This window comes from Ambystoma mexicanum, chromosome 11, assembly GCF_040938575.1.
Source record: "Ambystoma mexicanum isolate Mex_15411 chromosome 11, UKY_AmexF1_1, whole genome shotgun sequence".
NCBI lineage: Eukaryota > Metazoa > Chordata > Amphibia > Caudata > Ambystomatidae > Ambystoma > Ambystoma mexicanum.
This window is the reverse complement of record NC_090934.1, coordinates 161,991,066-162,003,717: the sequence shown is the minus strand read 5'-3', so window position 1 is coordinate 162,003,717 and position 12,652 is coordinate 161,991,066. Positions and strand designations below refer to the sequence as shown.

At 44.3% G+C, this 12,652-nt stretch overlaps 1 protein-coding gene across 2 annotated transcripts in view; it reads left to right on the top strand.

Annotated features, from left to right (window-relative positions):
- The window catches only part of STPG1 (sperm tail PG-rich repeat containing 1), a 546,110-nt gene that overhangs the window by 224,106 nt on the left and 309,352 nt on the right, over window positions 1–12,652 (top strand). For both annotated transcript variants that reach the window (XM_069622687.1, XM_069622688.1), the window contains exon 5: window positions 10,280–10,459. In XM_069622687.1, coding sequence (XP_069478788.1) covers window positions 10,280–10,459 — 180 coding nt within the window. The remainder of the gene's footprint in view (window positions 1–10,279; window positions 10,460–12,652) is intronic.

Sequence of the window (12,652 nt, the reverse complement as noted above, 5' to 3'; positions counted from 1 at the left end):
GGTGACTACTTCCTCAGCCCTTCAGAGAGGGCTACCGGTACAGGATATTTGTAGTGCTGCCACTTGGTCTTCACGGCACACCTTCAAGAGGCATTAATGCTTAGACTCTCTTTCAGGTCAGGATGCCAAATTTGGGATGGCTGCTCTACACAGCACAAATCGGAATTAAATGCTCCATTCCCCCCTCCTGCAATATACTACTTTTGGAGTCAATCAAAGATGAGGACTACATGGGAGGACACAATCCATTCGAAGAACAAATTACTTACCCCTGGTAATGTTCTTTCAACTGGATGTTCCTCCAATGTATTACTCATCACCCTCCCAACCTAACCCTCTATCATCTGGGATAATTTCTGTGATTTACACCTTTCTCTCCATTAATGCTCACGTCTTTTTCATTTTCAAGACTTCTGTGCTGGTGAGAGGAAAAACATGAACAGAGGCAACAGACGCAGTGCGTGCCATTTTTACTGACACCGGTCCAAAGCAGTCGAGGGACATGAGGTTAATGGCGCACGGCGCCCCGTGCTGTGAATTTTTCCAAAGCTGCAAACAGGAAATCAGAGAATATCAAAGATTGGGAATACGTGGGAGGAACATTCAATCAAAAGAACATTACCAGGGGTATGTAATTTGTTCTTTCCTAATAAATCAGCATACTTGGAGATGCAAAGAAATCATAAATAATGTTACAAAAAGGGCTGGTTGGGAAACACAGGGAACGTGTAAAAGAGAGCCTTGGGAAAGAGGGAGAAGACTACCAGAACTCGAAGTCAAAGGATGGCGAAGACCCTCCCTGATAGTGTCCCATGTGTTGTGAATTAAGACTGTCGGGTGAACATAATAAAGGGAGATGTAACGCAATAGGACGGTGCAGGAAGCAAACTACGAATACGGATATGAAGACCTAAGCAATGCCTAATCTCCAGGGAGTGAGATGCATCCATTTATATAAAGTAGAAATGGTTTAAATAACTCAGTACAGAGAATATAAGACCTATGAACAGTTGAGTGGAGCTACAATGGCTCCTGAGTCTCAGAGAAGAGCCACATGAGAAATCTTTTTCTAACCAGAGACAGTTGTACATTTCATTATACAGAGAAACCAGAGAGGAGCGTTAGAAACATGTTTCTTTTACTTTACTTTACTTTACTTTAATGTATTTATATAGCGCAAACCATAGACCCTAAGGCGTGAGGGCACTACAAGACAAACAAAACAAGTAACAAAGCGAGAAAATCCATCAAGGAAAGGCAGCAAAAGAGTATTTTAGGCGCATGTCCAAATCGTTAATTGAACAGGTAGGTCTTTAGTCTTTTCTTAAACAGGTCCAGGGAATCAATGGATCTCAGTTCTAGAGGGAGGGCATTCCAAACTCTAGGTCCATTTGAGGTGAAGTCTGTGTTAGCTACTCTAGCAGTATGGCACTTCGGTTCAAGTAGTAGGTGTGAATTATTTGACCTGAGCGTTCTTGTGTTAGGTCGTCTTGTGGATATTAACTGTTGTAGATATCCAGGCATATTCCCAGTTCTGCACTTGTGTACGATAGTGAGAGTGCAGAATAGGAGTCTGGTGGCTGCAGGCAACCAGTGCAGCTCACGTCTCGCCGTCGTAACGTGATCTCTGTATTTTAGATTCATGACGGCTCTAATAGCCCCATTTTGGCAAATTTGTAGTCTGTTACAATCGGATTTATTAATTCCCATAAGGAGACTAGAGCAATAATCTATTTTTGCACCCACTATTGCTCTTGCAATAGTCTCTGCGTTGTCCTGTTAGATAAGAGGCCTTAAATGTGCTAAAAGTTTGATATAATAAGCACATGATGTGACAAGAGTACTGATATGCTGTTTCATGGTCATGTGTTGATCAAAGGTTACTCCAAGCGTTTTCACTTTTTTGAGGGGTTTGATGGATTCTTCTCCCAGCTGGAAATGATCATACTGTGAACCAAGTTTGCTGATGGTATGTGGTGAACCAATTACAAGCAGTTCCGTTTTAGACTTGTTCAATGCTAACTTATTATGGACCATCCAGGTTTCAATTAGAGTAAAAACTCTGTTGATGGCCAACTCCTCTATGCTATGAGTTTCTAACCCGAGACAGTTGTACATTTGATTATACAACAGAACCAGGGAGGAGTATAAGAAACCTATTTCTCCCCAGAGACATTTGTACAATAAGCATACAAGGAAACATGATAAAACCCTGAGAAAAAAGCCACAATAAAGAAAGAAGGCATAAAAGGAAATGACCAGGCGATGAGAGACCGTCTTTTGGCCTACTTTAGGTATTCATATTAGTGGTAGGGTCAGAAGAGTTAGGTTTGGACTGAGGGCGTTTATTTTGGACTACCTGATGACAAACTAGAACCTTGAGTTTCTTTAGCCGGGAAGGGAAAACCTGATAGCAATTGGGATAGATAGGCCGTTTCTTCATTATGTCATTAACGAAAAGTTAACTTGTCAAAAGTGTGCCCGACTCCTCCTTCTGACCCACCACAGGACCTAGCCAAAGAAACATGGTACCAGATTGCGCTCCTCCGTATAGTCAAGCCGTTTGTCCCAGCCCTACTTTTTAGAACAGTCAGAAAAGCCCAGGTCATGTATTACCTGGACAGTGGCAACGTCCAACTCGGAGGAGTCCAAGATGATCATTTGCCCTTCTGAAAATTATCCAGCACATTGCAGCATGCTTCATCACAGGACAGAAATAATGTGACCACATCACCCCCAGTGCTCAAGGAGCTGCACTGGCTAAACCTTCAAGCATGGTATCCTAGTTAATACTGAATGCATCACCTACAAAACAGTCACAACCATAACACTGTTCTACCTCTCTGAGAAGTCCACCATTTTTCAAGGCCACCACACCACCAGAAGCAGTAACATAGTCGGGTTGGAAATGGAAACAAAGAACTGTGAGAGGGAACCTTTTAGGAAAGAGGCCTTTTCCTGCTGCACACCCTCAACTTGCAGCAAGTTACCAATGTAGATCCGACTGGCACCCTCCTTCCTACACAATGTACTCTTCCAAGAACATCTCTGTAATCTCTGATCACTCCAGTCAACCCTTTACCTTCAACTCCAGAGCACTCTCCCTACCTGACCTTACCCATCCCAGCTACCTCTGGTACACTATCACATGTAAACCCCTGATTGTGTCTCCATAATACAGTAATCGATTGTGTAACGATGGTGAGTCCACACTCCAGAAGCAGGTTAACAAACGTAGTTTATTAGATTGGTAAAGACCATAACAGAAAACCCCAGCACTGTAAGACATTGCTCTGCTCTTCAGCAACTGCCTTTCTAAACATCACTTTCCTTTCAGGAGCGTGCTGCAAAATTCCATTGGAAACCCCAATCGGACACCGCAGCAGCAATGCAGAGCCAAGCACCATATAATGCATCCCCTAGCCCTTATTTATCATAACAGTTTTTGCATTTATGTGACAACATTTCTGACATCATCTGTGTACAAAGAGATAGAAAACTCTTCTCAGGACTTCATAAATGTACGAGTTATATTTTGTTTCTAGTGAAGCCAAAACATTGTGTGGAAAAGTATAATGCAGTTGTGGCAAACAAATTACACACTCTTAATCTGCGCCACTCTCCCCAAATTCCACACCTGTCCTCCACGCACCCTCATAGCTCCCTTCATTACTTCCATCACCTGTATCAGATCAGAATACAGTAAATCCCCTTTATTTTTAACAACACCTTTTCTTGTGCGATCCCAATCACCCTCTGATACCTCTGCGCTTGTCTTCCTGATCGCTCATTCACCCCCTTCACCCATTCACTTTTCCTCCTGTCCATTCTTGACCTCAGCTTCTCGACCACACGATCCGTTTCACGTGCCCTATCCAGCCAGGGAGGCGACACATTTGTGCTGGGCTATCTTCCACTCATTAATTCAAAAGAACTCGCACCCATGGATGCATGAGGTACCAATCTCAAGGCATATAAACTATCCCTTACCGCAACCTTTTTGTCTCTCCCACATGCGCCCACCATCATTCCCACAGCCTCCATCACACATCTGTTCACTCTCTCACCCGGTGATAGACTGCAATCCTTTTGTGCCTCATCCCACACTGCTTGAGATATTCCTCAAAACATCCCCCAACAAATTGCAAACCATTATCTGTCCATACCGAACTAGGCAGTCTCTCTCTCTGACACATCTTGTAGAAAATCCACCATCGCAGTTGCTGTAATATCCTGCAGAATCTTGAATTCGATCCATCATGAGAATAAATCAACAATAATCGCAATGAACCTACCACTTCTAGATCCACCAACCAAGAATGTCGAGTGCCAAAGCACACCACACTCTTTCCGGTACATCCACCTTAATCATGGGTTGCGGCCAGGCCACACCACTCTTTCCCGAAAACTCACATTCAGGACACTTTCCAAATAATCTCTCTCTATCTCAATCAAAATCTGGCCACCAATACTCATTCCTGAGCACCGCCTTGGTCTTTGTCACTCCAATGTGACCTTCATGGGCAATCTCCATCAACCTCCGTCTTAAAATTCTTGGCACTACTGCTCAGTCCCACCTATATAATATGCCACTCTTGATGCTCAATTCAGATCTCACTTCCCATAAACTCCTCTGCTCCCCATCAAGCAATTTCTTTTCTGGCCAATCATCACTCGCACATTGCATCACTCTTCTAAGTTCCTCCTCCTCTCTCAAGGCGTTTAACTACTCTCCACAAGTCACGATACCGTCATGTGTTACAAAAACTGTGCCAGTAACAGCATCCTCCCCTGTTGCCAACCCATCACCTTCCTTACTCCAGCCTTGACACATGGTCCGCCAAAATATTCTCTCTTCCTGGAATTACTTCCATGACAAATTTGTGACCTTGCACCCTGGCCACCCAACATGCAACCGTCTCCAGGCCCTTCTCTTCGAAAATCACCTTCAAATGCCTATTATCGGTTCTATTGGTAAATTCCGCTCCCCACACGAAATTCGGAAACTTCTTCACGCCCCAGTTGTATGCAAGAGCCTCCTTCTCCAAAACAGAATAATTTCTTTCTGCTCCTCTCAACGTCATTGATGCATGTGTCACTATATTTTCACCTCCACCTGGACCAACCTGTGTCAATACTGCACCAATCCCTGTATCACTTGCATCCACGGAAATGAAACTTCTTCTACGGGTATTGAACATGGCCAATGGCCTTGCTATATCACTCTCCCCTTTAATCCTCTGGAATTCCTTCTCACTTTGCAGATTCCACATACATTCTACACCCTTCTTTAACAATCCCCTCATCATCACGATCTTGTCAGAAAAAGTGTGCACAAACTTCTGATCATCCCCAAAAAAGATCTCCACTCTCATTTACTTGTCAGAGGCGGAATTTTCTCTTGATAGCATCCACCATATAATTTTTGGGTTTCAATCCATTACTCGATATCTCATGTCCCAAATACTCAATTTCCTACTTTCCAAACACACATTTATCTGCCCTCAAAGTTATGCCTCTTTTTTTTCCAAAATCACCAAAACGTTCCTAACGTTCTGCTCATGCTTTTACACAGTCCCTCCACATATTAGGATATTGTCTTGGAAACAATGTACATCGGGGATATCTTTTAGAAGCCTATCCATTACCTTCTGGAATACCAATGAGGCAGAAACAAATCCAAAAGGCATCCTGCAGAACTGAAAAACTCCCTCATGTGTGATGAAAGCGGCAATGACAGACTCCAAAGCTCTCAATGCGATCTACTTCACAATCCAAGCCTGGATGGCTGAAAACGAACTCTCTCTTAACGACGATAAAACGAAGATCCTGATCATAGGTAGCCCAGCAAAACTTAAAAACCTCCCACCAACCTACCAATCATTTGACATGGACGGAAACAACATCAAAGTCTCCAAAGAAGTCAAGACACTAGGTGTGTACCTTGACTCTTCACTCACCCTCTCCCGGCAAGTGAACGCCATCTCCTCGGCCTCTGCTTACACTGCAAAACTGATCACAGCATGCAGGCCTTACCCCAAGGTGGAAAACCGCATCACTCTAGCCAGAGCTATAATCTTCCCAAGGATAGACTACTGTAATGCCATCTTTCCTGGTACCTCTACCAAAAACATCAAGAAGCTCCACGTTATTCAAAATAACGCCTTCAGAGCAGCCCTCAATATTCCGAAGTCAGACCACATCCTGGCAGCCAGAAGAAATATCCACTGGTTACCAGTGAGAGAGCAAATTAAATTCAAAGTACTGTCCCTTACAAATAAATGCCTGGCCAACACCGCCCAGCGCTATCTTCACAGCCTGATTTCAAAAACGCAATCAACCAGACCTACCCGTTCAGCCTACTTAGGGCAACTGAATTTACGTAGATTAAAAAGACAGAAAGCTGGAGGCTCCAGCTTCTTTGTTCTTGCAGCACACTACTGGAATGCCCTGCCGCCTGAACTTCGGACGGACCCGTCCCTTTGGTCATTCAGAAAAGAAAACGGAAAACCTGGCTTTTCAACCAGGACTCCAGGAATCCATGCAGTTCCTGCTAACAACCTGCAATAAATACTATGCTTACCTCCGCCTCAGACCATCTGTATCCCACTATTCCTCAACCACGCTGCTTTCTCCTATCAGCCTGTGCAACTCTACTGCCTAAATACCTGCAACCCGAGGCGAATGCTGTTGCCTGCTCAATCTGATAGCATCGCTCGGCCAGACACCCAATCCTCTGTTTATGTTAACCACGTAATACTTTAGCAAACACCTATTGGATGTATATAGGACTGCAATGTATACCTCTGTAACTCTCTTGGTAACTCACTACTTTATGCACAAATCAAGAAAGGTATATGTAACCCTATTCTTGCACAAATTAAGAAATGTATAATTAACTGTATTCTTTTACAAATCAATAAATGCATATGTAACCATATTCTTAAGTTAAGCGCCCAGATGCCACAGGGTTAGGTGCGCTATTTAAATGTAATAAATGAATGTCTCTCGGCAACCACACACTTATTGAGTTCCTGTAAGTCGACACATAACCTCAGCTCCCCACTTGTCTTCGTCACCACCACCAAAGGAGGCACTCTCTCCACACACCCAGCTGGTTATATCACACCCGATTCTCTCAATTCTTTTAATTTAATATAAATTCCCTCTCTCAACACCATTGGTATAGGGTGCAGTTTTGCTGCGACAGGAACACTTCCTTCCTTGAGAACAATTTTATGCCTCATTCCCTTCACATGCCCTAATCCTTTGGAAAACACCTTGGGAAATCTCTCTACCATGTCAGTCCTTTCCCCGATGTGTAGTACTTGCTCATCATTATGTCTAACCTTATTTTCAAACCTCTGTTCCCTCCACCCCAAAAGTGTTTCACCACTCTTAGTAATGTACATTTTTCCATGAGTTTCCTTACCCTTGAATTTCAGATGTGCAACAAAATAGCCTATGATATCTATTTTGCTCTGTTTATATCCTCCTGGCCTTTTGTCGGAAGGCAGCAGATCACACACCTCCACATCCACCATCTTTTCATACATATCACGAGACATCAAAGACAGTTTTGCTCCAGAATCTGTCATCATCCGAACACTCCTCCCTTCCACAACAATTTCTGTGAAGGGGCTATTACACTCATCTTCCTAATCACACCTGACCATGTTAACTGTAACTACTTCTACTTGCTCATCCTCTTCATCACCCAATGACTGTTGTGCTTCTTCATTAACACTTTAACTTCCCCCAATGGCATAATTTTTACAACAGTTGGCATAGTGCCCCATCTTTTGCATTTGGAACATATTACTTTCCTCCCCGCGAACACAGGCAAACTGGTCAAATGGGTTGCACTGGCACATCGAAAACAGAGTCTTTCCTCCGAATTGTGCCCTTTTACCTTGTCGCCTTTATTGTCATATGGATCACGAAAACGCTGGGCACCAGCTCTACCTTTCTTTTTCCTTCCTTTTCCTGCATCTTTTCCTTGGTCCCCACCCTTAATATCTCACTGCGATTGTTTTTATTCTCCTTTTTATTGAGTTCAGCCACACATGCCATCGAATGCTCTACCCGTTTGGCAATTGTCACCACTTCATCTAAGTTTTACTCATCTTTGAGCCATAACTCTTCCCTTATGTTATCATTGCAGCAATGGATCATAAACAGATCCATAATGTGCTCTTCCAATTTTTCCCCAAATTTTCAAGAGAGGGATAAATGTCGTAAAGCAGTTAAATATTCTTCGACTGGCTCACCTTCTTCCTGCACCCTCACTCCAAAATTGACCTTACGAGAATGGTGCTGGTTTTAAGATTAAAATGCAGGTCAAGCTTATGCAAAGCTGTATCAAATTCATTTGAGACTCCCCCTTCTTCCATTTCAGACAATTCAGCTAATGTTTCATATATCCTCTGCCCCTCATAGCCCAGAAAGTGCATTAGAAGTGACACTTTACAGTCTGTAGAAATGGTGTTTCCACAAGCTGCTCTCACATAGTGAAGGAATCCTTTCTTTCATGGAGCCCATTTGATTCTGGCGGGGGCAGGTGTCGCATGAACATAGGGGCTCCGGGAACACTAGGCATTGCCATTGTAGCTAGAGAACCAACACTTGTTGTGGGCAGTGAATCCACTTTCTTTTCTACAGTACACAATCCACTGTCATTAAGCTACGTTATTCTTCTCACCTGACCAAACCTTCCTCCCCTGCTCCCGGAGCAATGTCGGCAGGGCAGCTGTTCCTCCTCTCCGGCACCTGCACTCAGCCGCTGGGTGCGGGCAGCCGTTCCTTCTCTCTGGCACCCACACTTAGCTGCTGGGCTTGCCGCAACCACCTGTTCCTCTGCATATGCAACAGGTGATCCCGACGCTGTGGAGGCTACTCAGCTTACCAGCACGTCTGTGTGGCACTGCACACCACCGCCGCTCTCGGGCCACGGTATGTTCAGGGCTTTGCCGGGGGTTTGCTCTCTAGAATGTTTCATTCTCGTCGCCAGTGTAAAGATGGTGAGGCCACATACAGAAGCAGGTTAACATTTGTAGCGTATGGGATTGTTAAAGACCGTAACAGCAAACCCCCAGCACTGTAAACCATTGGTCTGCTCTTCACCAAAAATGAAGGGAGGGCTGCGGGGGTGTCCCCAGCATCGGGGGTTGCAGGTGTGTCCCCGGAAGCCATCCCAAAAAAAAAAAAAGGACCCTGTGGCGCCGGATCCCGATCATGGAAGTGAAAGGGAACAGGCATCGCAGAGACACTGCGAGTCAGCAGCTGCAAGGTAAGTGGGGCTGTGGTGGGGGTGCGGGCAGGGGCCAAGTTGTAAATGTTCCGGGGAGAAAAGACTGAAGGATATCTTGGAAAAATAATTTTCGGTCTTTTGTCCCTCGAACATTTGGATCTCAGGCTTTCCACCCTGATGCCAAGTACCTCAGCTTGTACCAAAGGAGTTCATTTGAAAGGGACATTGGTGGCAGAAGCACATGATCAAGTTTATATTATTCGTGATATTGATGGAGGTATGCTGGATTATCAATGAAGCTGGGGAACCTGTCATTTTGGGCATATATTTCTGATTTTGGACATTGGTCTCTGATACTGTAATGCAGTAAAAGTTTTATCGGACAACTAATTAACTGACTTATGCAGCATCTTTCATTACCAGTATTATAACATTCTGGTTGACAAAATGCCAGATAATATTTAATATGCCAGATAACCGGATGTGAGAACTGACAAGCATGGCAAAAGGGCCTGACATTTTTTTACCCAGAATATTTGCTTCATTGGCTTTTCCATGATGTCAGATAACACAACCTTTACTGAATGCGTCTTAACACTGGACGGAATAGTTGACTGATTGTGGATAAATTCTTTATCTTCCTATTCCTCAAACTATAACTGTGTACAATGTGTGTAGTTTAACTATATAAACCCAGCGTTATATTGTTCTCTCTTGTACAATCGGAATGACATGTTCCTACCCTCACCCTCTTTCCTATCCCACCCGTCTCAGCTGCAGCCCACCCATTCCACTGCTTTGCACACCTCACAATTGAGATACCTGCTCGGTTAAAACGTTTTCCGCAAATCATTTGGCTGTACTTTTGAACGTTGCCCATGCTAAGTGAAATATTTTAGGAAAAATAAAGTTTTTACAAGATATTCAATCTTCCAATGAAAAAAAAACCTTTTCAGATTCAGTTTTTTTTAAGGCCTTTATAAATGCAGATTCCTATTGTCATGCATTTTCTGTTTCTCAATGTTGCAGGATTCTCGTATGTCACGTGCCAAAACAGCCAACACACCTGGAGCAAATGCTTACTGTATTCCACAAAGACTTATGAGCAGGACAGACTTCAGCACAGGCTACTCCAGCATGTTTCATCGGCCCATTGCCCTGAAAGTGGAGGACTGGAAAAATCGAACCCCAGGTCCCAATGAATACGACGTAAGACTAACACTTGTGTATATGAAATTTGATACAAAGATGTGCTCCCACATGTTGGATAATCTGGACCGATTTATTGTATTTTGTGTACTTTACCAATTTATTTGGATTTTACCGTTTTAGAAATGAATTAGGAGCAGTTGCCTCTGGGGCAAGGCGGGAGGAATGCCAGTTGCCCTATCATGCATATTTCAAGGCATGCGTTGCAGTGTATTTTGCAGGAAAGGGAACAATAACGTGCTTGCATGTTTTGTCAAGCAGAGTTAAATGTACCCTGTTTAAAAGTTGTGGGTACATATATTGTAGAAATGTATTTATTAATATGCCCACATTTGCCCAATGGCTAATGGTTGGGTGAGGAGGGGAGAGGATACTGTCAACTTGGGAGATCTACCATAATCCCCACTTTTCAGTGTATCAAATCTCTCCCTCACTTTACATTTCCCTCTGCTACTGTCCCTGTACATTTAGAAATGTGGAAATGTCACCTCTGAATGTTATGCAAGCTAAATCCAGGGCCAATATAATGGTCGCCATCAGTGCTGTCTGTTTCTTTGTAGTTGATGCTAGACAAATGTCTGTTGGTTCTTTCTCTGTGGTAGTCCTATTTTGCCCCCGTCAAAAACAGAATTTGTGCATTTTATGGACGTTGGCAGTGCTAATCCCGCAAAATCCATTATCAGTTACCACCACTGAAAACTGTGGATTTTCCGCAGGATTATGAGAGGTGGTTACTCCCCATTCTTAGCGTGGCATTAACTGTGGGTAAAACCCAACTGGAGATAATTCCTCCATTGTTGGAAGTAGTAACTCCTGTTGGGTTCGCAACTCATGATCAGGAGGACCAAACAATGGTGGCAATTATATTATAGATGCTGGTCTTCATGAACTTCTGACCTTATGATGAATCCAGGGAATTTGTCCTTTCTCCTCACGGTGGGCGGGGGCGCTCACTTTGGAGCTGTTCTTAACACCCCTTAGTGGACAGGTCAGGCGGTATCTCACTGGTGGTGACCCACTCCTAGGGGACAAGGGATACCCAAGTAAGCGGTTTACACCACCTCCATTTGACAGAGAACCCCAAGTGTGTTTATTGGCTATATGGGATTTGAGCAGGGTGTAAAATGTGTAGAGCACTTAAAAGTGGATGGTTTGGTTTCTGACCTTTGCTTGTTAACATCAGTGCCTGATGAACGGAACCAAATGGATGCTCCCATCTTGTTCTAGCAAGGAACATAAAGGGCCCAGGACCCAGACAGAGAAGCGGGAGATCCAGTCGGAGAGCTAGAGAAACAAGCCTGCGCGGGAACACAGAGGAGGGAACGTCTCCCCTCCAGGAGTAGCCTGGAGGCAGAGTCATGCAGTCTGCGTGTTGAGCGGTGGAACACAGAAGCCAGCGAAAACTGCCAAACCCAGCAAGGCGGGAAGCCCGTGAAGCTGTGAGCCGCAGAGAGACGAAGCTAGCCTAGAAGCAGCGCTCCAGCGTCCGTCATCCTAGACGCTGAAGTCCCATCAGTTGCAGATGGGAGGAACCGAAGCAGTAGACCCAACCTGAAGACGTAGGAGTCTCAGGTCCACGCCAATCTGAGATGCTTCCTCCCCTGAAAAATAACGCCACCTAGCCCACAAGGGGCTGAGCATCAAAGTACCCCTTAAGGGGGTTACGATATTGAGAAGTCGAGACCGGCTGACAAGCGCATAGCCCACAAGGGGCTGAGCATTAAGACACCCCAATAGGGGGTTTAACCAGGGGCAATCCCTGTGATGAGCCACCTAGCCCACGCTGTGCTAAGAACCAAGATACCCCAAGAGGGGGGGAGAAATTCAAGAACCTAAGAAAGGCTGAAGAGCCACTTAGCCCACACCAAACTAGCTCACAAAATAAGCCTCCAAGCAGAAGTGAAGAAGGGGAAACGGCAGAGACGTGCCGAATAACCAGAAACCCAGAGCAGGGGCCAAAGAAAATCCCAGTTACTCAAGGACAGGTAACAACAGAGCCACAAAGCCTGGTGTATCAGAAAAGGAGCACAGTTTCCAAACCCTTGGTAAGACTTAAAACATGAAGTGTTTGAACTGAAAATAACATTTGGGGTTTAATCTCGAACAAATTAGTTGCTTCAAGCTATGAAGTAGGTTTCATTTCTTTATTACTGGACATGAAAGTCACAGCATAGAAGCAGCCCAAACCTACCA